The sequence below is a fragment of the Atractosteus spatula genome, chromosome 15, assembly GCF_055471065.1.
Source record: "Atractosteus spatula isolate fAtrSpa1 chromosome 15, fAtrSpa1.hap1, whole genome shotgun sequence".
NCBI classification, from domain to species: Eukaryota; Metazoa; Chordata; class Actinopteri; order Semionotiformes; family Lepisosteidae; genus Atractosteus; species Atractosteus spatula.
Window position 1 is genome coordinate 6,487,018 of NC_142720.1, and position 27,482 is coordinate 6,514,499.

Sequence of the window (27,482 nt, forward strand, 5' to 3'; positions counted from 1 at the left end):
ACGCAGTCTGTCCAGGTGGAGGTTGCAGCACGTTAACAAGAGGTGCAGGGCTCAGGGAGAGACTGATCACATGGCTGCTGTCCTCCTGGACAAGACCACAGTGGGGAAACTCAAGCCAGAGTTCTGGAGCTGTGAGGTTCCAGGAGACCAATTGCTCTACCGTGCCTGAAACTGCCATAATGCTGGGGAAAAGATTTCTGAATTTCATTTCTTTTTAGTAAACTTGCATTTTAGGGGAATAAAATGCTTTTACCATTCAGCCTAGTTCTGGGCACACCTGGTAGATTGGCAAGATTCAGAGGTTCTTGAACATTGTTTTTGGTCCAAAGTTCCCAAGATCTCATTCAGTCATTTCAGGAGTGCAGCTTCAGTAACGTGGCTGAACAGCTCATTCCAGAATCCCACAATGTCAGAGGCATCTTGAGTAGTAAAGCATTTAAAAAAATGAGTAGCAGGGCAACATGAGGCAGCCGTCTTATTGCTCCTGGTCCTAGTTTTGATCTGGGCCTGGGGTACCCTCCATGTGGAGTTTAGATTCTTCTGTGGCTACAAGGGGTTTCGCGAGGTGCTTCAGTTTTCATTTCCTCCCATGGTCCAGATGTGCCATCTAGGTTAATAGGCAGGCATCTCTGAACTGTCCCCTGGAAGAGTGCGAGTGAATGTGTGCTGCCTCTGTGGAAGACTGACATCCCCATTCAGAGTGTACCCTGGCTTGTGCCCATGTGCGAGGTTAGGCTCAAGTTCACTGTGACCCTGTCTTAGACTGTCTGAATTGACTAAAGCAACAGTGGAGTTGGATGTTAGCTTTGCGAAGGTAATTCTTTCTACATCTTGCTTTAGAAGCTTCTCCAATCTATTTGCTGCACTTAAATGGTGCCACCTTCAAGGAAGGTCTTTTTTTAATGAAAAATGTAATAAATCGCTCTTCGGGGTGGGGCATGGTGGTGCAGTGGTTAGTATTGCTACCTCACAGAGCTGGGGTTCTGGGTTCAATTCTGTACCTGGGGTGCTGTCTGCATGGAGTTTGTATGTTCTCCCCGTTTCCCTCAGATTTCCTCTGCATGCTCTGGTTTTGTACGGGTAAGTTAATTGGCTTCTGGGAAGATTTGGCTCTGGCGTGACAGTGTGTGCGTTTGTATCTGTGTCTCTGCCCTACAATCTACTAGTGTCCAGACCAGGGTATATCCTGCCTTATGTCCATTGCTTGATGGGATAAACTCCATCTCCCTCAGCAGCCCTTTATTGGATAAAGCAGTTACAAGATGGATGCATGGATAATTCTTAAGCTTCGTCTTCATTTGTATTGCCACAGGCAGACCTCAGTGGAATGTTGCCTTTTTCTTGGGCTGATATACCAATGACAGTCCTGTAACACAAGACAATCTCGCAAGTTCTGAAACACTGTTGAAAAGTCGTATGTAGACTAGGATTATTTTTTAAAAGAAAACGGACACTTTTCAAAACTTGCAGTGCATTGCGTGATCCAATTTCAGATTCCAACATTCCCAAAGATTAATCCATTAATGAAATCCCTTCTGTATTACAGACTCAATTGTACTAGGAAGCTTGGTTTGTTCCTAGGGTGACGGGACTGATTGGCTATGTATGTTTAGACCTGGCATAGCTGATGCGCTGTAAGCCTTACCTGCGTTGTTCAACATCGTCGATAGTTTCTGGGAGGTGAGCATTGAGTGTTTCAGGAAGTAACCAAGCCACAGTCCCAGAAGCAATGGCCACTGTGCAGAAAATGACTTGAGGGAGGAACTTCCACACGTCCTCCAGCATCATAATTAATGGAGCAATGGACACTCCCAAGCGAGCTAGGAAGGAATTGTAGCCGAAGCCATTTTGTCTGGATGGAAACGAAGGAATACAGCAGTGATATTGACCCCAGGTTCTAAATCGGGGTTCTTGGTGTGTGAAGGGCTATGGTGTATTCTGGTTTCTGTTCTGCATGAACCAAGTTACAGTTGGCTTATTAATTAACTGAATAAATGTAAAACTTCTGATCATAAGTTGATATGAGAAAAAGTAAAATACTACAGAAGTTTCTTAATGATCAAGTTGAATAAACTGTGATATCCTATTCAATAGGTGGGTTACTCCTATTGTAAGTACTCCTAAGTAAGTTGGGGGAGAGGTGCAATTCAAATATCTTTATTAGGGTGACTCATCTGGCTGAGGAGAATGAGACCCCCCCCCCCCCTTTAATGAGGTATTCATACATAGATAGGCAGAAGTGGGCGAGACCTTGTTGACCTTCTGAATCTTTAAATTGATAGCTTGGTGCAAATAGATATTAAGTATTAAGTCCAGCTCACTCACCTCACGACTGTAGGGTAGAGCTCAGCTGTGTACAACAAGATGATAGTGAAGGCTGCTTCGCCTAGACCCTTCCCAATAATCGCGATGACGGTGCGCAAAATCTGCAGGTCTGTGTAATATGTAAAAAAAAATGCAATGTAAAGGTTTTTTCAATCCACTGTTTTAACCTATGGAGATTTGAACAACTCTGCAGATTGACTTGCACACAACCTTGAGCCATTTACTTTTTTTTAAATGTTTTTTTAAAAGCATTTTTGAAGTACACTCTCAGAAAGCCATGTTTTGTGGAGAAAGGTGCAGCAGGCAGGAGCCTAGTTTGTAAGTACAAGGTAGGAGGACTGAGGGCACATGACTCCTCTTGTTCTGTTTGGGATGGCAGCTGGTTGCAGGTCTACAGAATAAGGGATGATCTACAGCCGCCAATCAGAACTAGCCAGCATGTCTTTAGTGGGTTAAAGGAAACTGGAGCACATGACCCGGAGAGAAAATTCAAACTCCACACACACAGTGCCTTGAGCCAAGAACCTAAGAGCTGTGGGGCAGTGATGCTAATAATCAGCAATGTGCCATCTTCAATTTATCCCTCAGAAAGTCGCTTGGCCTTGTGAGAAGAACATTCTTAATTGCACATTATATGAGAAATAGGGATGGCCACCAACACTACAGTAAAGGGCCACATGCTTAAACCAATATCTCCCACACTGATGTTTCAATTTGAAATGAAACATTTCAGCTGCCTGCAGAGACTGGAAATCACATTTTGAATTTTTTGTGCTGTTCTTTGGCAAAAAGAGGCGCAATCTTATACCGGTGACAACATGTTGTTGTTTAAAATCTGGTTATTTTAGGATGTTGTATTCATGGATGGAGCGAGCCATGTCATATTAAGTCCCTAGAAGGTGGTAGTGTTTGGAGAGAAATTGCACTTAAGTGTCTGCATTCCCACGTGTGCACAGGAATCCAGGGCATCTAGGTCAATTTAAGATTTCCTTTAAAAAGGCAGTAAATGCTTCAGAATGGGTCCTCTTGGACTGTTCTGAGAACGTCTATAGGCAAACCCAGTACCGTACTATTTCTATCTTGTAGGATCACCAACAGATAGGGAACCAGGTTACTTGCTCACTGTGATTATGGGCTGAATTGGCTTGGTTTAAGCTTCATGTCTGACAACCATGGGCAAAGGGAGAAGCATGGTTTTCTGTTTAATCAGATTTAAAAAAAACCCTTGTCAATAGTGATACCATCACTGAGCTTACTCTCTGAGGAACCTGTTTGCTCCTATTAGGTAAGAAGTATCTGTGATAGATGTGTAGGGTATCAAACATAAACAGTACAGCCTGTGTTCTATTTGGATTTCTTCACCTGCTTCTCACTGTGGGTTGTACTACTTTCAGTACTTACACTGAATTTTACAGTTTTTGTCAGCTCATTTCAGAGATCTGTTTTTTTCTGCTTTCGTAATCAGTATTATCAGTGTACATTAAAAACCTTCTTGTGAAGTACCATTTTCAACATGGTAATCACATAAGGAAGTTTTTCAGCTATTCAGGAGATATGATTTGGTGTTACAGAGACAAGATAGAGTAGTATCCTTACGATTAGGAAGTGCTATGGTTATTGCAATGCAAACTCCCGTCAGTATTAAGCTCCAGGCTTGACTTTGTCTTCTGCCAATTTTATGCAGACAGTAAAACGTCAACAGTTTGGCTGGTATTTCAATTGCACCATATATGGCCTGGGTGAGATATATGTTCAGACCAAATCCAGTGATGTTCAGGCTTATTCCGTAATATGTCAGAGCAATCCCAAACCTGTTAAAAACACAGAAAAAAAAGACTGGCAATCTTTTCTTAATTCAGCCCGTACTGATATTTGGAAATATGCGCTCCTATTCAGCCAAATACATACGTGCTGGATCCCTGTATTGGAAACATGACTTTTAATGGATTGTGATGAATATACTGTAGTTTAAGGCGTGTAACTTCACGGTTTGGCACATATGATGGCAAGATGACTCATACCACACAGGCCCGGTGAGCAGTGCCAGCCTTCTCATCCTGGGTGTCCTCACCAGATCCAGGTAAGAGTAATTCTTCTTTGTCGGCTCCACTACCACGGCACTGGAGAGCATCTGAGGAGCACAGCAAGGCGCTTTGAGCAAGGACATTTCATTTCGCTTTTAAAACAAGACAAGAGACTTTCCTACTGCAGGTGCAGGGGGAAAACGAGACTTAAGGAAGGAAGGTTAAGGAAGTATAGGCGCATTTTCAGAGTTTACCTCCAGAGTGAATTTGGACGAAAACTCCGGCCTGTTGTTCATTTTGGCACCTCTGGACAAGTATCTGTGGGCCTGTTTCATCTTCCCATTGGCTATCAGCCACCTGGCTGATTCTGGGACCCAGCTGTGGAACAGAGACTAGGGGTAACATCCTGTCCGTTGTAAGCATGGACCACAACATGGTTATTAGTCATTATTGTACTCCTGTCTAAATTAAAAAATTACATCAATATACTTACATTGAAATTCCTGTATTGAACATTTCTGTCTAGAAAACCTAAGAACATACATGGTTTTTGACTCCTCCACTTCTAAACTGGGGCAGTGTGGTTCATCTATTTTCCTCACAATCAGATACAACAAGAACATGGTCTATGGGTATATTTCAATACAAATCCCCATAACGTAATCAACATCAGTAAGTAATAAATGTCTACTGCTGAAGCATCTTTAGATTTTCACTGCAAATTCATATCATGGTAGTTTTACTATTTCATTATATTATCATAATGCTGTACTATAATTCTGTACCTTATTGTAATCTAATTTAGCTAACTGTGAAATTACCGATTTATACTAAGTGAATGATCAAGTTAAGGATACTTCACCGTAAAAATTATCATTTGATGTAAGAAGGTAGGTATAAACATATCACCAGAACAAAATCATGTTACGGTTTGTATATACAGATTGATGATCAATAAAGAGGGTGATAGGGTGGCTCTTATTCATTTTGTCACACCAGGTGTTAGTAGTGATAAAATGTAGGAGTCAGCGAATAAAGGAATGGGATGTAAAAGCAGAGAAGTTCCCAGTAGATGAAAACTGCAGGAGTAACAGACCATCCATGTCCTCAGAGCTTGCAAAGATAAGTCTTCAACTCAGCCAGCCCAAGAGCCTGTATTTTATTTCAGAAGCCACTCCCACGGGCCTCTTCAGTGCTTTCGTACATATGTGTTAGTCATACAACCATCTACAAAGATCAGGCCTTCTTCCCATTCAAATGCTCACAAAGGAGATTTTTCTCTGTTCTAGGTTTCCTAACTATATATGCATTCTGGCTAGAAAGTTAAACATTGAGAAATTCTTTTTTTACTTACAACCAGGTGAGCATCGCCAGGAAGAGAGGGCAGATAACGACCCCAGTGAGCCATCTCCATTCATTTATAAAATACGCCGTGCCGGCGAGCCACATGGTTCCCAAGGGCCAGGAGAAACCACCTAGCAAACTCACCAATAACCTGTGCTTGACATCCACCCACTCAACATCTGCAATGACATATTCAGAAACAATTGCTCCGAATTGCCATGGCTCTCTAGCACTTCATTGTGATCTTTTGCTAGTTTACGGTCACATTTGCACATTTGAAGGTGTTGCGTAAGCACGGGACTGTTTTATACTTTAGCAATTAGTGTGCACTTACACGTGATGGAGCCATTAACGTAATCTAAATGTTTTGTTCTTTTGCAATGGACACAACACCAAGCACAAACAAGAGAGTGGAGACATTCAAGGGGAGGAGCCCAGAACAACCATGTTCTTGAAACTGTTGCCCTGGTTTTCTTCAACAAACAGCTGGATGAGATTCTCGGATCAATTAGCTATGAATGGGCTGTATGGACCAAATGTGCTCCCCTTGTTTGTAATCTTCCTACTGTTCTTGATCACAGCAGGATCTGGGCACTTGGCCTTGTGCATCCGGAGGCCCTGAAGAAGATACTCATGTAAAAGCCTAATAATTACGTCCTGCTGGTCCACTGTTTTTCTAAGCATGTACTGTAGATGCAGTGATATCTCTAGAAATATATTGTTTTCTTCACAAAGAGTCTGCCATCTTCCCGGAGGCAAAGGATTTCACAAGGAGATAAAAATCGCAGTTTGATTCAGAGGCAAATAAAAGTGACAACAACTCACTCAGGACTGTGGCTATAATGCTTATGCCTGTCAGGCCGAAGCCGGTGCAAAACCTTGTGATGGCAAACATCACATAGGAGGTTGAGAAGGCACTGGTTACTCCAAAAACGGCTGCTATGATGTAGGACACCAAGAGAATGGTCTTTCTGCCATACCTGCAAAAGACATCAGTCAAGGGAATCATCACTCTTGCATTACAGGACCATACTGTACCTGTAAGAACTGGGCATTTAGGACCACAGAACAGATTTGTGAAACTGATTCATTGTTATGAACAAACGGTCACAGTTGTGAATACACCCTACAATTAAGCTGGTAAACATGTACAAATTTAGAAAGGCTATCAGGGGAAAAATCACCCTTTAAATATTACACAAAATAGCCACATTGTGTTTTTACATATCGTAGAGAGGTTTACTGTGAAGCTAAGCAGGTGTGAGCCTGGTCAGTACCTGGATGGTCCTGGGAAAAACTAAGGTTGCTGCTGGAAGAGGTGTTAGTGAGGCCAGCAGTGGGTGCTCACCCTGCGGTCCATGTGGGTCCTAATGCCCCAGTATAGTGACGGGGACACTATACTGTAAACAAGCACCGTCTTTTGGATGAGACGTAAAACCGAGGTCCTGACTCTGTGGTCAATTAAAATCCCAGGGTGTTTCTCGAAAAGAGTAGGGGTGTTACCCCGGCGTCCTAGCCAAATTTCCTATGCCTCCTAATAATCCCCCTCTATGAATTGGCTACATTACTTTGTTCTCCTCCCCCCCCCAACGGCAGGCGGAGCGACGCGCCGGTTGGAGTATTTCTTGGTCGCAGTTAATGGCAACGTCAGCTCAAAGATTTGGTTCAAACCACCAAATGGAGACGGGCGTGCCGACAAGCGGACCCTGCTGATATGGGATTAACGCTAGGATGAGAGAGAGAGTAGAGAGGTTTACTGAATTATTGGTTGTTTTTTTTAATGTTTCTTCTGGTCCAAAAAAAAAAGAGCCTGGTGAAAAAGAGACCTGTCGCTGAGGATGCCCATCACCACCGCTCCCACCATCACACCTATGAAGAAGATGGTGGCAGTGGCACGATTCAGTCCTCTCCTGCCACAGACCAGGTCCCACTGCAGGGAAAGACAGGAACGCACATTCTGAGTGCAGGCAGCACTGAACAATGACCACATTCATCCTCCCGCGGGGGCAGAAAATGGAATAACTTGATGCGTCCAGGTGTTTGAAGTGGCTGGGAAACCATACAAACAGCAACAAACTTCTAAAATGATTTTACTGAACTAAGGTCGTCTCTTGTTATGCATTTGACAAGCAGTGTTTTTCTCTAGATCAGAATATCACTTCTGATATATTCTTTGATATATAAATATACGATATATTCTCTAGGAGGCAAAAAAGGTGACTGGAATACAATAGGTTTCCTCATGACAGAGGTTAGACAATGGATTCAAATGTACTTCTCAGGATGCAGCACAACTCACAATAAGCAGTATTCAAAAATCCTGACCCTGATGTTATACTTCCCCTGCAACGTTGAAACAAATGAGCCACCTGGGTAAGGTGTGGCATATCAAAGACTGCCAAAATGAATAACATTTCACTACCTTTCTTGTTAATGACAACAAAAATGTAACTGAATTACACTACAACTTGAATTTCAACGACACTGTAAAATGAAAAAAAATCACCATATCAGTTAGAAACCTGTCAAATAAATGTGGAGATCAAAGCAAAGAAATATGTTTACATGAAGCAACAACAATTGAAAAGGTATTGTTTTCTTTACTTGTCCATAAATAGCACAATGTCATAATATTTTAATTTTGGCTTCCATGAAGCAGAGTTTGCATTTCAGACTGTTCCTGGTTTCAACTTTTCAGTCTCAAACATATTACAAGATCATATGTACAAGAGCTCAGCTGAAAATCACAGGTGAAAGAAATAAGTATGTTTCTCGTGTCTGAGGTTGGATAATAGATTCTAGGCTTCCTAGATTCTAGATTCTAGGTCCTTCCTGTGGCATAAAGCATTTATGAATATATTCATTCGAGACAAATGAAATGCGATTTCTTTGCTAAAGCTCCAACACAGTGTTGGAAAAAAAACACAGAAAGAGAAATTGTTACCTCTGTAGCTATGGTTGAACGGAAAAGAGTCTTGTCATAAACCCATCCATTCTGGCACTCAACAGAGGCAGAAATATCTGTTTCAATGGAAGAGTTGTAAAGAAGGAGGAACTGTGGTTTGGAGTACATACTGCAGGCACTGTGAGTCCCATCCGAATCCTTTGGAATGCTAACAGCCATTCTCTGTTCCAGAGTGAGATTCGCAAATTTGTCCTCATTCCCCACCATGGAGATGTCGCAGTGGTGAGAAGGCACAGCTGCGATGAAGTTATTCAGCAGAAAATTACTCGGCAGAGTGATCAATGGGATGTAGAGCAAGCAGAAGAGTGAAATCTGGAACTTGCCAAAGCCATTGATTTCCGCAAGGAGGGTTTCGAAATTCATCCTTGCCTGGCAATATGGAGATGACCTGTGAGTCGCAGCTTCTTCAGAAGAAGTAAACTGGCAGTCATACACAAGCTAGCGTACAGTACCTCTGATAATCTGTTCTACACAAATTAACTCGCAATGGACTTTGAGATTGTGGGGGTAGTAAATCCCTTCTTTCTCATAAATCTGAAACTACAAAGGTTCTGTATTACTGAAAGGGAAATAAAAGATTAAGAATCGCTTACTGTTCACCTAACAAGTTCTGTCCCAAGTTTGTTTTTATTGCTATATATTAACTACACAACCTTGGGGTCATAAATCTATTAAAACAAATTTGTCTCGATATACATATATAGCTTTATCCTGTACATATATATAGAACCCATCTTCTTTGCTATGTTTTCTTCTCAAGTTTGGGGCTGTGAAGGTGTTATACATATGTCAATTGTTTTCATTTTCTGCTTTGGAAATTGTTGGGAAAAGTGTGCTTAGGAAAAGGAATAGCTGCCATTAGTGGAGTGTGCTAACTGAAGGCAGATCCCACCAATTGGCTGAAATGTAGACTGAGCATCTATGTTCCATGATTGCCAGAAATTCATCTTCCTGAATGTTAAACTGACAACTAGATAACAATGCTTTGCATTTATATAGAAGTTACATCCAAAAGGATCCCAAAGCATTTTACGTTGTAGGAGATTCACTTCAATCATCCACAGAAGTGTGAAATGGACCTGGGTGACTTACAACAGTCATTCGGCACCAGCAGCTCCACGGTACAGTAGATCAGGGCAGAACTGATGAACTGCTTCACTAATTGAATTATTCTTTCATAATCGTATAAATCTCTTATCTTATAAATAACATGGGATCCTTAATAATCAAGTACAATGTCTCATTAAAAGGATGGTATCTCTTACAGCATGAATTCCTTGGTCACCATACTGAGACGTTGGTTTGGAAATTCTGGCACACAGGGGAACTCCAGCAGCAGACCAGATGTTCCTTAGAGGCCTCCCATTCCAGTGCTGACCAGGCCCAGCTTTGCTTAGCTTCTGAGATCTAATGAGATCAGGCTGCAAAGGCTGTCTTATAAAACTATTGGAGAGTCTCCTCTTGCCCTCTCTGTACCACTCATTAAAAATCCACCTTCCCTTCATGGTACTTCATGCATTTTTCCATTAACTCATTTAAGTAGATGTAAATATTTATGTTCTATCATAACCTTATAACGAATGAAAAGTTAGGAGACACTAGGTATTTTGCTTGCTTCAGAAAATTGTGGCCAAAGGAGAGTCACAGAGTCCTACTTAACTTGACACACGACAAAAGGGAATAAAAATTGTTTGAGAGTAAATGAGTGCATGTGTGCCCTGTGCAGGACTGGCATTTCTCTAGGGTATGGCCAAGACCTTTGCCTATATGGATAGGCACTAGTTAACTATAATCCACTAAAGCTGGTGCCACAGTAGACTCTGTCTGGCTATGGATTTGATCCCAGGGGTAGGGCTGATATCAGGAGACCTGTGCCCATGTGGAGAGAGGGGCAGCATAAATGTTTCTAGATTCATCTGGTTGGCGCCTATGGACTACCACTAGTATTAAAAGCCCCTCTCCTCCAGGTGTCACCAGACCTGAGTGAAATATGGAAGCCCTGCAGAGGTACAGGGAGTCTGGGATAGGGGACACAGAAGACTGCTGCGCACAATATATACTGTACAGTACAGTATGTATTTCTTGCTGTTCCTGTTAAAACAGAGGGCTGTTATGCTTTGGACTGCCTGATGGGTCCTTATTCCTTGAATCCCTTAACTCTATGAAGTATTGTTACAAATGCGTGTGGACATAAAGTTGCTGAAAGCCTGTACTGGTTGAATTGTAATCGTACTTAATAATCATCTGAAACAACACCAAATGAAGCCAGCAGCCATATCACCTTGCAGCTCTTAACTGGCAGCCCTCTGAAGCTCAGCAGGTGGGAGCCTGGTCAGTACCTGGATGGGAGACCTGCTGGGAAGCTATGGCTGCTGCTGGAAGTGGTGTTAGTGGGACCAGTGGGGGGCGCCCACCCTGTGGTCTGTGTGGGTCCTAATGCCCTGGTATAGTGACAGGGACACTATACTGTAGTGGGCGTCATCTTTCAGTGAGATGTTAAACTGAGGTCCTGACTCTCAGTGGTCATTAAAGATCCCAGGGCATTTCTTGATAAGAGTAGGGAGTTATCCCGCTGTCTGGGCCAAATTTCCTGCCTCAGCCTTTACCATGGCCTCTAAATTGTCCCCATGTATGATTGGCCTGCACTTGCCCTGCGATGGACTGGCGTCCTGTCCAGGGTGTACCCTGCCTTGCACTCGCTGCTTTGCCAGGTAGGCTCCGGCTTCCCGCAAAACCATATGGTATAAAGCGCTTTGGCAAATGACATGACATGACATGACAACACCTAATGAATCTCATACTTGTGGCTGAATGGCCAGACACATGTGCCCAACATCCCTATGATTCCTCTCTATATTTGAAACCACCTCTGTCAAGTTCATACCACTCATTTTGACAGTAGCCAACTGCAACACCAGGGCTGGCTCCATGCCTTTTGGGACATTTCCTGTGGAATGGGGCGTCCTTTCATCCGACTGACCCACTGTGGTGCCAGGTGCTGCTCACGTTGTGATGATACTCTTTATCAAAACATAAACACGAAGAGCTTGTCCTGGGTAATGTCTTGAATACATTATGGTAGATGACAGAAAGAAGAACAAATGTTGGACAGAACCTGGTTTAATTGTTATGTACAAATAATTAACAGAAAAAGAAAAGGAAACTTTTAATGTGGTGTTTAAAAGTTTAAAATTATGCAACGCCCCTGCGCCATGGTTGAATTTAATTTTAAACAGCTAAATGAGATCTAGAAAATGGCAACATGACCAGAAATAACTGTTTGTTTAAACATTTAAACTTCCTTCTCTTAGACAGTAAGATAGTAGTTAAACATGAACTTTAGCATTTAAACATTTTCATTGTAATCTTAGTTATATAGAAAGAAACATTTCGAGATAATTTCCAGGCTATTTAAGAAGAAAAAGAGCTAAATACAGTATTTAAAAGCACTTATTGCTTAGCACCTTTAATGGATTTAAAGTTGTGAGTTAGTTTCCTGTCTTTATGGATATAGATATATAGCTTTATACTGTATATATGCAATAGAACCCATCTTCTTTGCTATGTTTTCTTCTCTAGTTTGGGGCTGTGAAGGTGTTATACATACAGTATGTCAATTGTTTTCATTTTCTGCTTTGGAAATTGTTGGGAAAAGTGTGCTTAGGAAAGGAATAGTTGCCATTAGTGGAGTGTGCTAACTGAAGGCAGATCCCATCAATTGGCTGAAATGTAGACTGAGCATCTATGTTCCATGATTGCAAGAAATTCATCTTCCTGAATGTTAAACTGACAAATAGATAACAATGCTTTGCATTTATATAGAAGTTTCATCCAAAAGGATCCCAAAGCATTTTACGTTGTAGGAGATTCACTTCAACCAACCACAGAAGTGTGAAATGGACCTGGGTGACTTACAACAGTCATTCGGCACCAGCAGCTCCGCGGTACAGTAGATCAGGGCAGAACTGATGAACTGCTTCACTAATTGAATTAGTGGGGAACTTTTGGGAGGTCAGATAATGCAAGCCCAGAGTGGAATTCAGCTAGGATACCAGAGTTAATGATACCAGAGTCTTTATGGTCCCTTTATGGATCTTAATCAGTAGTGGAAAGCTTTTCAGAGCACACACAGACATGACGTGACTGAATATAAGTGACATTCATTATTCCAGTCCTGCAGGACAAAGCCAAGGGTATTTCATTCCAGTGATACCCATTTGGCCCAGGATCAAAGCCAACTTCCAGGGTAATACAAATCCTTTATCCTCTCTCAGTTCCATTTGGGGTCATTGGTAATAAATTTATGTCATTAGGACTCTCACAAGTTGTCTGGCTTTCAGTATTAGATTTATGCCTAAAAGTAAAAAAAAAACAACATTTTGTATTAAACTACCAGATAAATACACAGGTGAAAAGACAGATAATAGGTTGGGCTGCAGTGAACAGATTAATTAAAAGCAAAAAAAGAGAGAGAGAGAAAAAAAGAGAGCAAATTAAAAGCACATCCTGCCCATGCACAGCAGATAAGGATACGTTTCCATAAGCACAAGCAGAATTGCTGCAAATAATAGGCTTCTCTTGAACTGTGAGTACCTTCCCTCTTCGACGTCGGTGACTGTCTCCGGTAGTTGGATGCCCAGAGTTTCGGACAGCAGGAATACGATGCACCCGCAGAAAACAGCCATTCCCGCAAAGACTAGGAAAGGTGCGAAGGTCCAGACGTCTTCCAGGAGCATGATCATCGGCGCCAGTGAGCCCCCCAGCCGGCCCATGAAGGATGTGTAACCTAGACCACACTGCCTGCTCACAGAAGGAGAGCACTCATACACATCACTGAGCACTGCAGAAAAGCCAGTCTGAAACAAGAGTTTTAAAGACCCTAAACACACAGAAAGGTCTGGAAATGAGAGGAGGACTTTAAGCCAGTCTGGCTCCTTTGATTTCTAGTAGCTAGAACCAGGATCATGTTTAGAAATTGGAACTAGCCAGGTATCTTGTTGCAAACCCTACCACCCTTTAACAAAATTGCAATTTAAGTGTACCAAAATACTTCCTGTTCTCAGAGTACAAAGCTCCAGTGCTGTGTGGCAGTAATTATAATAATAACTCCTTACACTTATTCAGAGGTTTTCCAGACACTCCACTCAAAGCGCTTTACTGGGTAATGGGGATCCCCTCCACCACCACCAATGTGCAGCCCCACCTGGATGATGCGACGGCAGCCATAGTGCGCCAGTACACTCCCCGCACTCCAGCTCTCAGTGAGGAGGAGAGCAGAGTAATGAAGCCAGTTCATAGTGGGGATTATTAGGAGGCCATGATTAGTCAGGGCCAATGGGAAATTTGGCCAGGACGCCGGGGTTACACCCCTACTTTTTTCAAGAAACGCCCTGGGATTTTTAATGACCACAGTGAATCAGGGGGTTGTCAGTTGTGAGTTGCAGGGTGATAAGATAATCACACTTTGAACAGACAAGTATTTAAACTGTGTATAGAGCCCAAAGCAATCAATTCATTAGGACTCATGACTGCTTTACAACACACTGTAAGCAGTTGATCGCAATGGAGTGTTCTTACCTCAGGACGGTGGGGTACAGCTCAGTGGTGTAGAGGAACGCTGTGGTGAATGCAGCTTCTGAAAAGCCCTTTCCAAGAACCGCTATGATTGTACGTAGAAGCCCATGATCTGAGGAAGGAAGAAGCGTGCTCTGAGAACCCAGCATGGTCCCACTTAGAACTACTGTGTGTGCGCTGCTCTAGGTTTATAATAATAATAATATTAAATAAGATGTATTATTAAATATCTTATACTAAATATTACAAAGGTGATCCATTGAAGCATAGCTTTTCCTAAAGTATTTCCCAGAGCACTTACAATTATTAAATTAGAACAGATAGCTGTGGAATATCCAATGTAAGACAAAGGGTGCATTCTGTGAATTCCTTATGAATTTTGATATTAATGGAATTCAGTGTCACCAGAAAAGTATTATAGTAAATTTAAAGATAATTGAAGACTGTCACATGAATAAGCCTATTAAAATAATCTGACATTACAAAAGTAGAGAAAGATAAATGGGTTGTACTGTACAGTATGTCTTTACAATAAACATCATTAAAAATGTAAAGTTGCAACATACTTAAAATTTCAGTGTGTTATTTTGTTATTGGAAAGAAATGGGAAGTTATCGAGTTACAAAATATATTGTTCTTTCACGGTGTGTTCTTTCAGAACCTTTCTCTTTAATGAGACGTAACAGATTGCATTGGTATTATGTCATTTTTGTAGGACAGCTATGTTATTTCTGTTACCTGTAGGGATGGCTGTATTAATTCCAATCAAGATCCCTGTGATAATAAGGGACCACGCCTGGCCGTTTCTTCGCCCAATTGTATCAAGGACAAAGTAGGTACCAACTTTGGCAGGCACCTCGACTGCGGCGTATATAAAATGTGTGAGGTACATGTTGACACCAAACCCTGTGATTTTGAAACTGATGCCATAATATGTGAAAGCAACTCCAAACCTATGAAACAAAAAAAAAAAATGAAAGAAGGTCAAATTAAATTAACGCAATTGGATTGGAAACAATTCAGCCAGGTGCTGGTAAAATGCAACTGAGCAAATTTTCTTTCAAAAACAGTCCGATTAAAAATGTCCACTGAAAGCCTCTAGCCTTGATTCCTGCACTCTGCACACAGCTGCTGTGCTTTGGAGGTATCGAGAGAGCTGTGGCTGTGTGTAACATTGTGGGGACACTAAAGGAGCCATCGGTACTCCTGGACAGTTTCTAAAAGTACAATAGTGTGTTCGTGAGGAGTTAGTCCTAAAAGGTAATTTCTGATTTAAGGTTTGTTAATTTTAAAACAAAATATGATGATGTTATATTATTAAGCTTTACTTCACACCTGAAAGGGCTGCTAAATATACCTTTTTCCCTCCATACCTCATGTTGCAGAGTAAAGCAGATCGGTACTGAGGTAAGGAAGTCTGTGAATCTGTAACCAGCTGGCTCGTCCTCAGTACTGTGGTTTTGCCAGCTGCCAACTGTGGAGTTGCCATAGGAGTTGAAAACTGCAGGAGTGTTGTTAATTAAGGGAAGAGACAGAAGTTTACATGGTGTTCTTACCAGACAATTCCACAACAAAGAGTGATTCTTTTCATTTTCGGTGTCTTGACCAGATCCAGGTAGGAATAGGTTGTGTTGGTATCCTCTGCTATCATTACTTTGCTCAGTGCCTAACCAAACACAGACACAGAAAATTGGGAAGCAATTTTAACAGTTCTAGAGCATAACGTGATTATCCAAAAGTGGAACTAGGTAGCTGTATAAGAACCATGGCATTGAGGTTATTGTCTATGGCTGCAGTCATTGTCATTCAGATTCACATTTGACATACAGTATAGCTGCTGCAGTCTGTGTCCATCACTTACCTCTGTGTTCATCATGGAGGATGAACTCTCCTTTCCATTCATTTTTGCACACTGAGACAGATACTTATGAGCCTGCTCCACTTTCCCATTAGCTAACAGCCATCTTGCAGACTCTGGGATCCACCTGGGAAGATAAACACAGAGGGAACTATGTACCATCACACAAGGTTCAAGAGTATCAGATAGCCAAGGGTATCAGATAGCAACACCTATTGTAATGCTTGAAAAAAGGCTTGAATGAGGAGTTCATCCTGCAGCATGCTTAGTTAAGTGTGAATTCAGTACTAGTCCCTGTGGCTTGTCATCACCCATGCAGCAGCTCCTTGGTTTATTCCTAACATCCTTATGGTCTTGCCTTCATTCCCTCAGCTGAGTAGGTTAAAAGCAAAGCTGTATCTCAGACTATTCACACACAGAACTGCTCAGAGCCTAGGCTTAGTATAAAGGTACTGAATGTATTTCCTTGATCAAGGCCTCCAGGCGTGGTAAAGCAGTAGTTACTTAAGCAGTTATTGGGGTTATAGGCATCATGCTACAAGCCTTCTTACTATAATTTTGGGACAACGGGATTATTGGCAGCTACGCCTTGAGTGGGATTTGTTTAGATTTAGGGTTAGAGATGTGGGAACTGCTGAAACCATAACTGTCATGGGGAGCTACAGCAAACACGCTGAAAAGCTCACAGAGGAGGTGCAGCACCCATTGAGCACCAAAGGCAATACATGGCTTCCACTTTGCCCCTTCTATGCCTGCGAGAAGATGAAAACCAGCCATTACGGCTGTTCCTTTCTTCCAATTTTAATACTGCAAACTGCAGTGCTGTGAGAGTGGAAAGAAGTGCTCAGATAAATATACCGTATCATTCCCCAGTGCACCAATTTAGAACATGATTTTGACTGCAACATTCCTTGTTTCAGTTGACTCTCGTTCACACAAAGACAGGGCCTCAGCTGCTCTGGCTGCAGTGAAGGCCAAAGGCTGGATTGCTGAGAACTGCAGACTGTTTCGGATCGCCACTGCTGTGACAGTGGTCGTGCTGGTTTGTTTGTCCAGCTGCTGCTCTTACCACCAGGCGACGATGGCGACGAGACAAGGGGATGTTGCCGCCAGGGTCAGCTGCCTCCAGTCCCTGATGAAATAGGCGAGCAAGGCCAGCAACATGTTGCCAACCGTCCAAGACAGGCCGTTGATAGTGCCAGTAAAAGTGCGATGCTCAACATCAGTCCATTCTACACCTGGAAAAAAGATGAGAAAATGTTTATATCATTTTAGATCTGCTGCTGTGATTTTAACTTCTGCTCTCTGAAACGTGTGAGGGAGTAAAACGGAGAACTTTCCAATCATCCATTCCTGGGATATGAGTTTTCGATGAGAGCTCATCTTCACTGTAGGCAGATGGCCTCCCAGTTTGAAGTTTCAAATTAAAACCAGACCAGAATTTAATATCCTACCCCTACTTTTTATTCAGAAAATCAACAATTACATGTTGCTGTATTCATCAGATCTGGAATTGCCAGTTGTGTTTCTCACATCTCTGCTCACAACTGTGAGCCCCCACAACTGCACCCAGTGGAGAATGAGGTGATGCATGCAGACTCCTCCAATCCACCTGCCTTCAGGTCATTTGCCTTTTTACATACCTCTTCACCAATAACATTGAAGCCTGTCAGCCACAAGAGTCCATGTGTTGCGGAGAGTCCAGAGAGCCCTGGCCAACTGATCCCAGTCTACCCTCAGAAGCACTTAACCATTTGTGTGCCCTTGCTTGGGGGAATCCCAGTCCCAAGCTACTAAAGAAACTATCCAAGTGCTAGTTTCTGATCATAGAACTCAGCCTGTGCTCAGGAGAGCTGAACCACCTGGCCCTACCCAGCCATCTCTTGTGCAGTCATTGTAACTGTGTAGGACGTCACCCACAGAAAACCAGTAAGAACTGGGTCAGCAGTGTCAGGAAGTAGGTTTGGCTGGTCTTTGGCTGCGATCAGTGATCAGCAGCAGAGCCAACAATGGTTCTTTGGGTTCCTGTGAATGAATGAATGACCTTATTAATGGAAAGAACAGTGAGTTCAGTCCCTGTTTTACAGCCATGTTGAGATAAGCATCTTTAAGTACAAATAATTTGAATTGTGATTTAAATAAAATATGTTATTGATGAAAACGAAGTGAATTTACAGGCTCCAGGGGCTTTGAGAAATGATCGGTATCCATATGCATACACACATATATTTGACAAGGAACACCTTGTGTGGTAAGGAGGTTAGGGTGTGTGTTAAGACTATGCAGTCGAGCTGAATTCTGGATATGAAAATTAATAATTTCTTCATCCAATCACAACACTTTCGAGAAAGAACTGCCAGTTAATTTGCCCTTATGAAAGGTTGTGTAAAAATCTATACTACAAGTTGCATACTTACGTGCCACGTGTTGGATATGAATAAAACAAGGACACTGACAAGCTTAGTTCTCTTTGAGAACGAAAGCTGGTATTAAGAAATGCATTTCCTTTTTGAATCTTAGCTTCAAGATTATCAACTAATCCGCAAACAGGTGCAGATACAGTTTTAAAAATGAAGATTCCTTGAATTATTTAAACTTTTTATGTTTCTACACTGAAAAGAACAGACGTTCTGCAGATATTTCTCAATCAGAACTGGAGCTGGTCATTAAAATGTCCAAAAAGTAATTGCAGCTTAATTCCTTTAGATCAGAGACTCCTTTAGTTCCTCTAGTTCTCCATGTATACAGTATTGTGTGAGTGTGAAAGTGTATTTTGTATTGTGAGTGTGTGAGAGTTCTAAATATAACAAAAAGTATAAAGTGGGAAGGAAATCACACGCATGTTTCATGTAGTGTCTTATTAAGTCATTTCCAGTCACCTGCTGAAAAGACCATATAAAATTCAGAAATCCTGTAGGTCAAAATTAAAATAATAAAACATTTGGGGTACAGCACCCTTAATGTTTGGCAGAATAAGAAAAACCAAATTCACTTACTCAAGGCAATGGAAATGATGGACATTCCTGTCAGGGAAATACCACACAGTGTCCGTGTTACAGCAAACATCACATAGGAGACAGAGAAAGCGCCGATTATCCCAAACACAGCAGACGCTACGAATGAGACCAGGAGCATGGGTTTGCGCCCAAACCTTCAGACACAAAGCACAAGGAAAAATGTGAGCTCAGGAGCTCCTCAGACATTTGAACTATCACAGTCATCATTCTCCACAGCAGGACAAATCCTCTTATATCTATATAATATATATGTATAAAATCCCCTTATAATGTTGGAGCCTCCGGTCATTGAAAGCATGGTATGTGTCTTTATTGTGAATCCCACTCTGACACCTACAGTTTGTTTACTAAGCTTTATAAAGGCTACTGTTTTCAAGGTAGAAAGTGCACAAAGTTTCTTTCTACTAGGAGTATTTGTGTATTACTGTACATTTTGAGTAACCACCATTCGTTCTGAAAATGTTGTTAGGGTTATCAGATGTAACCTAACCTTTCCAGATGTAATTCATGATTCCACTAAAGAAGCAGAATACATCCACAGCTTTATGCTCAGGTATGCATGCTGTAGCATTTCAGGTCTGCATGGCACCCAGATTGATCAGTTCAGTAAATATACTGTCCAGTCTTTGGTTCTCATGATTATGCCACAGTGACTATGACTGACTTATGGACAGTTATGAATGTGTTCCACAGTTATGAATGTGTTCCACAGAGGACAGTTGTGTCACATACAGAGCATTTCTTATTTTAAATACTGTTACAATTGCATAAACTATGCCATGTGTGTATAAATGTTTATTTATTTCAAGGAAAATTTAAACTGCAGAAGCCAGTTTTATCTTGCCAGCTGTTACAATTCAACAGAGAACAAGCAGACTGAGCAAAAGGTAAATTATTGTTTCTTGTGTCAGGCTTCTAGATCCCAGGTTAATTAGATTTAATTGCTCTTTTCTTTTAATGAGAAAGAAGAAAACAATGCACGTTGTTACAAACTAACTTATTGTCCTTTGGTGGAAAGTTTTACTGGAGTTTAACAGCTGAAAGGTTTCATGAAACAAACATATTTGTCATTACACTGACCTGACTTACTGTAGGTAAATCATTCAGCAGTCATTTTTATTCCTGGTGGTTTATGTTAATGATTCCAAAAACACACATCTAGCGACATTCTTTTGATTAAAGATAATATTTGATTTACTTAAGTAATCATCTTTATTTGATACGTGACATTTTTCATGAAACAATTTTCCATTAAAATATGTTTCCTTCTGGAGCCTGAGAAGTTAAAAAGACATGATGTTCCACAGATATAAAAAAACCTACTGTATATATCAATAATTAAGCACAACCAGATCTCTGTACTGCACTTACATAATGTTCAACATGAGTTCTGAAATCTGTACAGCACTTCTATAATTCCCAGCATGTTAAGAAATATGTACAGTAGACTGTTTACATAAGGCTCAGCATGAGTTCAGAAAACAATAAGCAGCTGTATTTCTGAAAGGATTTGCAGTGTTAAACTCATAATGAATACATTTTAATTCTATAGTTATCACTACCAAATAGTCCTACGAGATTCATACAGTAGGTGTTTATTATGTTACTTGCTATCTATTGTACATATACAAAAAATTAAAGACACAGAGAAGAATTAAGACACAAAGTCAAAATCTTAGGATTCCTAAACACCATTGACTGAAGTGAGGGACTCTGAAAACGTACTTATCTGACAAGAAGCCAAATATCACTGCTCCTAGAGTGACTCCAACAAAGAAGAATGTCGCGAGAGCTTGGTTCAGTTTTTTGTTGTCACACACCAAATCCCACTGTCAATACAGAAAAAGAAATGGTTAAAAACCTAAAAGAAAAACCATATATTCAAACAAAGACATAATAGTCACCAAACCCAAATGTGAAAAATTAAAGGAAGTTTATTGAATCATTCTTAACATTGCTACCAGCACTGGGTTCTGAATACAAGTGCATACTTAGAGTGCAAATTGTAGTCAGCATTGTCAAATGACACTATTTACAAACTATTTGCTAACCAGTAAACTTGCACAGACATTTGTGAATTGTGAATTTTACTATTCACATGAATTGTATTTTACTACATTTTTTGACAGGTGTATTGAATAAAACAGACATTCACATGGCAGAAGTGCAAAGAATAATGTCACTGGGAGATTTACTGGCTAATTTTGTTTCAGAATGAAAACTGAGGCTATAATGTCATCTGCAAAAGCAATTAAAAAAAAGAACAGACTGATATCACACTAATGTCAGGCACTAATGAATAAGGAAATTTCTTGATGTGCATCAATATGAATATGCACTGATGACAAATGATTGGCACATGCATTCAACTTCAGCCCACTCATCTGGTAAAGGCTGCTGCGTGACTGACATAAGGAATGGCAATTTAAATACAGTACGTCTGTGAAGACATTGTAAACCTTCAACAAAAAACTTCACACAGCTCCCTCCCCTAAACATCAGTGGGTTTGGAACCCCTGTATCCCCAGATTTGCAATCGGTTCAAGTTTTCCTTTTATTCATATTCATATCCTTTCTTTCTCAAAGTTTGCACCCTTCTTGCCTTTACAAACTACAGGAAAGTATTATAAGGGAATGGGGTGTAATTATAGCTGGCATTCATGGAGGCAGACGCGAACCCTTTACAGTTCCTTTGGCAGAATTGCAGTAGCCCTGTCCTGACCTCGACAGTGCTGTCTATTACTTAATAAAATCGGAGCTGGTTAATTTTGATCCATAGCCAGGTTAAGCCTAACGTCTAGTTATTTGGGGTTTTAAAAACATGTACAAATTTTACTGGCAAACCAGAGGGAATATTTTTTGACATACCTATCTGTTCCAAATTATTAGTACCTAAATTAAAGCTACAAGCATAAAATACCCAGGCAATGGTACTGGGCTCAGATACAAAAGTTTTAAACTATATTTTGCAAGATGAGTTCAATATACTGTACAACCCCTGTGTCTGTTTGGCAAGATCGCTCATTCAGTCTTGTAACAGATAGATTATAGCATTTATTTTTATTTCATTACTTAGTGCTATCCAGTATCAGCATTTGTTTTAGCCAGTCAAAACATATAGATTGTTCTGCTCTTTCTTATAGTCACAGCAAACTCAGTTCTCAAGTAACACATGATGGGCTGCATGCTCCCAACATAGAGGAAATTTCTGCAGTTTGTTAACATACATTGCCCCTCTTTTGTCAGACGAAATATCTGAGAGACAAACACGTTATTCAGGGGGCTCACCTAACATGTGATGTTCATTGATTGTGTGGTGAATAAGGGGAAAAGTGCTCATAATATCCATCTCTCTAATTCCAGCGAGCTGTGACACAGAATAAGCTGTTTGTCTAAAAAACACTTAAATAACAGAATGTCTGGAATAATTTCACTTCAATTACTTAATCAAAGACAACATTACAGTGCCGAGGGAAAAAGGGCTGCTTTGAAAATTTCAACAGACAAGCTCTGTTCACATGTGTGCAGTACACAGGTGGCAGCTCTTAAAGAACTTTTTTTAAGGAAGCCCCCAGCAAGCAAGATTTTTCTCATGGTAGTAGAAAGCAAGTTCTTCATTCGGTCCTATTCGTTTTAGAGCTGGTTTTCACAGAGACCCTTTATTCTGCCTGGGAACACAGCTGCATGCAGGCTGCTGCTTGGGTGTCTTGGCCTTATGTTGGTCATTATTCTATCTCAGCAGAGATTTCTTCTTCCAAGAACATGGGTTAAAAAAACTACTTAAAATACAGAAGCCTGAAACTGTGACAGCCCAGGGCAATGATGATAACTCAGTGGAAAACCACAGGTGTTGATATCACAGAAAGATTAACTACTTTAAGTCTAGTCAGGTAGAAAACTCAGATTCACTATTCAACAGCACAGGTGCAGACTCTCTGGCTGTCTGGAATTCCAGCAGGAAACACATTGGGCATGAGGGATGCAGGAAAATTCCTAGGATTATTTTCCATTTGACTGCTTTTTCATTTTACACTGATTGAGGTGAGGTTCAGTTCTTTATTTAAGGGGATATTAGAAAACAAATATTTTCTGTTAACATTCTCAGCCCTACCTTACGATTCTATCGCTGCCTGTATCTTTAAACAAACATGCAATCTGTATACCTGTATCTTTCATAATCATGGAAGCCTGTGAAGTAACAGCTAATTCTGCAATGTTGCTTGATTTCAAACTTGAATGACCTGATCAGATACGATGTTGCTTTTTAACACAATCAAGGCATGCTCCATATCGTGAAACATCTGCTAGAATGTTACTTCTGGCTACATCTTTTTAAGTATGACACTAAAATAGTGATAGTGAGAGAACAGCTGTCTCAGCAATCCCCAGATGAACACTGACTGCTGTTTCTTTTTACAAGCCTAGCTCACTAACAGTCCCTATTCTTTTACATTTCAGACTAAAATCAGTGTCCATATGACATGGAATGGAGCTCCTGCTGGAGCTTTTTAAAAAAAAATCCTTTAAAAAACGGATTTGAACCCGAGGGAAGGGAAATGAAGTGGAAACATGCAGCCTGGCATAACTCACCTGCGTGGCAGTGGTGGAGTGGAACTGCGAGGGGTCGTACACCCAGCCGTGCTGGCAGGGCACAGCAGAAGATCTGTTGGACAGGTTCCCGACGGGGGATGGAAAGGCAGAACAGGAACTGGGCGAGCCATCAGGTTTCTGGGGAATGCTGTGAGCGAGTGTCCTGGCCTCAGTTGCTTCGGCCAAGGCGCTGCCATTCTCCAAGGGTGGGTTGGCACAGTGGTGAGGAGGCACGGCAGAAATGAAGTTGTGCAGCAGGAAGTGAAGGGGGAGGATGATTCTGGGAATGCAGAGGAGAAGCACCACCATTCCCTGGAACCTGGAGAAGGCTCCCACCTCTTTCAGCAGCTCCTCAAACCTCATGTCGACCTGGAAGAGCAGCGAGTGGAGACCGACGGGGGCGAGCACTCACAGGGAGTTCAGGGGGATCGCCAGGAGGACGTCCTCAATCATACAGAGACGCACCACATGTTTAATTTGATTAACAGTACTGCCCTCACAGGCGGATGGGAAGGGCAATCCTGTGACACTGTTACTGAACTGATTTTGCTACAGTCTCCTTCTCGGGGGTCATGTTTCTACATGAAGGTTAAGGAGCAACAAATACTTCATTGTGGGACCGCCTCACGAGACAAAATGAAAAAGGTCGACTACACATCAGCTATTTCTTGTCAGCTTATCATTATAAGCTGACAAGAAATTACCAAAGGAAAAATATTATACAACATTTTTTGCTAAGCATACTACTTTTGTAAAGTAACTATGTAAAGTTGAGGTTACTGTTTGTTTGCATAGTGATCATTACCAGCCTTTATTCATGATATTTATTTTAAAAAATGAAAAACCCAGTTCCAGCATTTCGAAGCGTTGATTGCATCAACCAGAATTGTGACAGTTGTAACCGAATTATCTCAAATCTAATCATTTTTATGTTGAGCTGCTTACTAGCTTGTTTACTGTACTAAAGTTATCCTTATCTGAATCACATTGCTCATCCCATCATCCTATAAAGGAAGTGCTGTTAATCAAATTAAACATGTGGTGTTTAATGTGGTATTGTACAAACATTTAGTTGCTAAATCAAATTAGGCTGGACAGAGATCTTGAAGTCCATACTACCTTGTAATTCCATGACATATTGTCTCTATCAGCATACAATTGATGAGAACTCTGATGCCATGTTAAAGATCTTTTTGATCTTGAATCAAAAACTTGCCAATTGATTCCACTAGAAATGGTTAGGATTGATGGAGCTGAGGATTTAAAGTCTTTGTATGCTGTATGTGAAATAGGTGGCTTGCATATCAATACCCAAGAGACTACTGTGTAAAACATATTGCGCGTGCTGTGCTGACTAAGCTTATGAGAAAATAGACATAAATTTCTTTAGCCAATAACATTCCCAGAAGTGCAGTGATGTACCTTATAGTCAAACCTTTAATTTCAACTATTAAGGTGAAATTATGGTGTTGTGGTGAAATTATCTAGGAGCAAACAACAATATAGAAATTCTTCAGATGTATTTATTGCATCTATTGTAGAGACAACTAACTGGTTTTCAACCCCCAAACTACACTTAAAGAGATCATGACTTGGCAAACTAGCCCCCGACTGGTAGAGTCATGCCCAGTCTTGAATAGACTCTAGTTTGCACCCATATCTCCACAGCAATCAGTCGAGCCTCCACTGTGCCTGTTAATTCTCTAATCAGTTCCACTGGTGCACAATTAAACCAGTACTTACCTTTGTTTATTTAAAGACCAGTAAGGGCAACATCACTCGTCCTAGTCACTGAGTCTATTCTCGTGGTTTGGCAGTCTGACTTCTGCTTGGTTTTGACCATTTCTCTTGATCTCCCTCTGTGTTTTCTTTCTCTCGTGCTTCCGCCCGGACTGTTCCTGACTTTGCTTTGAACTTCTTCTTGTGTTTTACCTGCTGGCTTACTTGCACAACTTTCCAACTTTCTTGGCTGGGTTTTGCGTTCACTTACCTGCGTACAAGTTACAGAACCGGAACTTGGATGGAGCCACCTGATTCACGGAAATCCATGATGTTAGGGCCCCCTTCCAAACCACACAAACAGTGAAACCAAACCTCATTCGTTGAAAGTAGAAGTATTGCTTTCGCTCCCAAGATATGGCGCTTTTTTTGGGGAGTAGTCACGTTAACATCCTTCAACTGAAGGAGTGGACAAGAATCTGATCCCTGGGAAGTACTGTACCCCCCACAGCTTAGCTATACAGTACATTTTCAATAAACACTAAATGGTTAATGTACTTAATAGTTTGCTTGATGTAAGGAGGCTTGGCACCATTCCTCTTTAACTGTATATTTGCTGTGCACAAATTGTAACAGAGCATTGATATTGAAAGGCAATTACTTTGTTTTAGCTGAAGAAGATCCCTGTAAATTGCTTTCTCAGTCTCTCCAGAATTTTTTCCCATTTTTCCCATTTGAATGACAGTAGATTATCTGTATCGTTTGTGTGAGTAATAAAATTAAATCAGTCTCCAATATCTTAATGCAACTAGAAAAGCTGCTGTGTTAACCTAAAAAAGGGAATATTACGATAATATTACTTTTTCCTGAAAGATTTAATTAGCATGTCATAAAGCTTTGTAGGGGTGTCAATATTGTTTTTAATGAAAAAGTAATATAAGGAGTTTCTTATTCTAACATTTTTTAATATAAATGCCATAACAAATTTTGTTTAAAGTTTACACCCATCTTTCAAAGTATGTATTTAAAAAGATTAGAACAACAAACTCCTTAGAAGACTAGTGTTTTACTCTTTTTATGGAATAGTAATATATAAACATGGAAAGGTTGTGTTTGGATGATCATATTGGAGACAGATTTAATTTTACTATTAAAACTAAATTGATATTGAACTTCCAATGGCACAAACAAATGTGGCGGGCTTTATTATTTGTGGTGCTGGTAGGGGTGTCAACCTTCACAGAGCTGCCTAAGGACCACTGCATTAACAGTACCAGGTGCCAGGTGACAGGGACAGTGCAGGAGTGCTACTGGGCTATGATAACAATAGAACACAGACATTTCCCAGACATTTTATAAGTTACTAATCATACTCTTTCAGTCAGAATAAAAAATCATAGCTTCAGAACCTTGGGCAAAATGCCTAGTATGGCTATCTTGTTTTTGTCTTCTTCGTGGACTCACTACTCCCTTCACCTACTGTAAGTTATTTTACAATGGTTGGCTGTTTTCCCAGTGTACAAGGTCTCCTAACATCTGTTGCATGTTGAAAATTTTAACTCTTGTATGCGCCAGCACCTCATGCACAATCAAGCCTCCTACCTGTAATTTCAGTCTTGCTTTCCAATGTCTTTTCCGTCTCATTAGAGTCCCATCTTCACTTCTGTTTATGATTTTTAATGAAGTGATTAACGGCAGGCTTCCAAGCTCAGATCTGGGTAAACAGTCAGGTCAGGGTATCTCCCTGAGGCATTCAAAAGGTTTAAGGTTCATGAAACTATGCTAATCTGTAGCTGCAATCATTGTTACTGAAGATATAGGGGGCATATGTTTCAGAAATTTCTATCATTGTACAGTATATCTGTGAAATTGCATTTAACTCTAGTTAAAGGATTTCTGCTTTTTCATTACATGATTTTTTCATTTTATTTTCCATGAAGTCCATTTCTTTTTTTTTGTTTAAACAGAAAGTAATCTACTTAATTAATTCAAACATCATCATTCTGTTGGCGAACAACATTATGCTCTGTACTGTAGCAATTAAGAAATGACACCGCTAGTGATAT

The 27,482-nt window shown here is 40.8% G+C and overlaps 2 protein-coding genes across 2 annotated transcripts; both read right to left on the minus strand.

Moving 5' to 3' along the window:
- Positions 1–1,281: 1,281 nt before the first annotated feature.
- Positions 1,282–9,021, minus strand: LOC148819929 (solute carrier family 22 member 7-like). The gene is made up of 10 exons (XM_088933682.1): positions 8,638–9,021; positions 7,520–7,623; positions 6,519–6,673; positions 5,704–5,872; positions 4,604–4,727; positions 4,347–4,456; positions 3,922–4,136; positions 2,326–2,434; positions 1,646–1,852; positions 1,282–1,366 (listed from the first exon to the last, which is right to left on the minus strand). Exons 1-10 carry the CDS (start codon positions 9,019–9,021, stop codon positions 1,282–1,284), a joined length of 1,662 nt encoding a protein of 553 aa, XP_088789808.1.
- Positions 9,022–12,918: 3,897 nt separating this feature from the next.
- On the minus strand, positions 12,919–24,072 carry LOC148819930 (solute carrier family 22 member 7-like). Its single transcript, XM_088933684.1, has 10 exons — positions 23,698–24,072; positions 20,833–20,936; positions 19,087–19,241; positions 17,160–17,328; positions 16,094–16,217; positions 15,789–15,898; positions 14,971–15,185; positions 14,236–14,344; positions 13,252–13,458; positions 12,919–13,012 (listed from the first exon to the last, which is right to left on the minus strand). The coding sequence occupies exons 1-10, from the start codon at positions 24,058–24,060 to the stop codon at positions 12,919–12,921; spliced, it is 1,650 nt and encodes a 549-aa protein (XP_088789810.1). The 5' UTR covers positions 24,061–24,072.
- Positions 24,073–27,482: the final 3,410 nt, after the last annotated feature.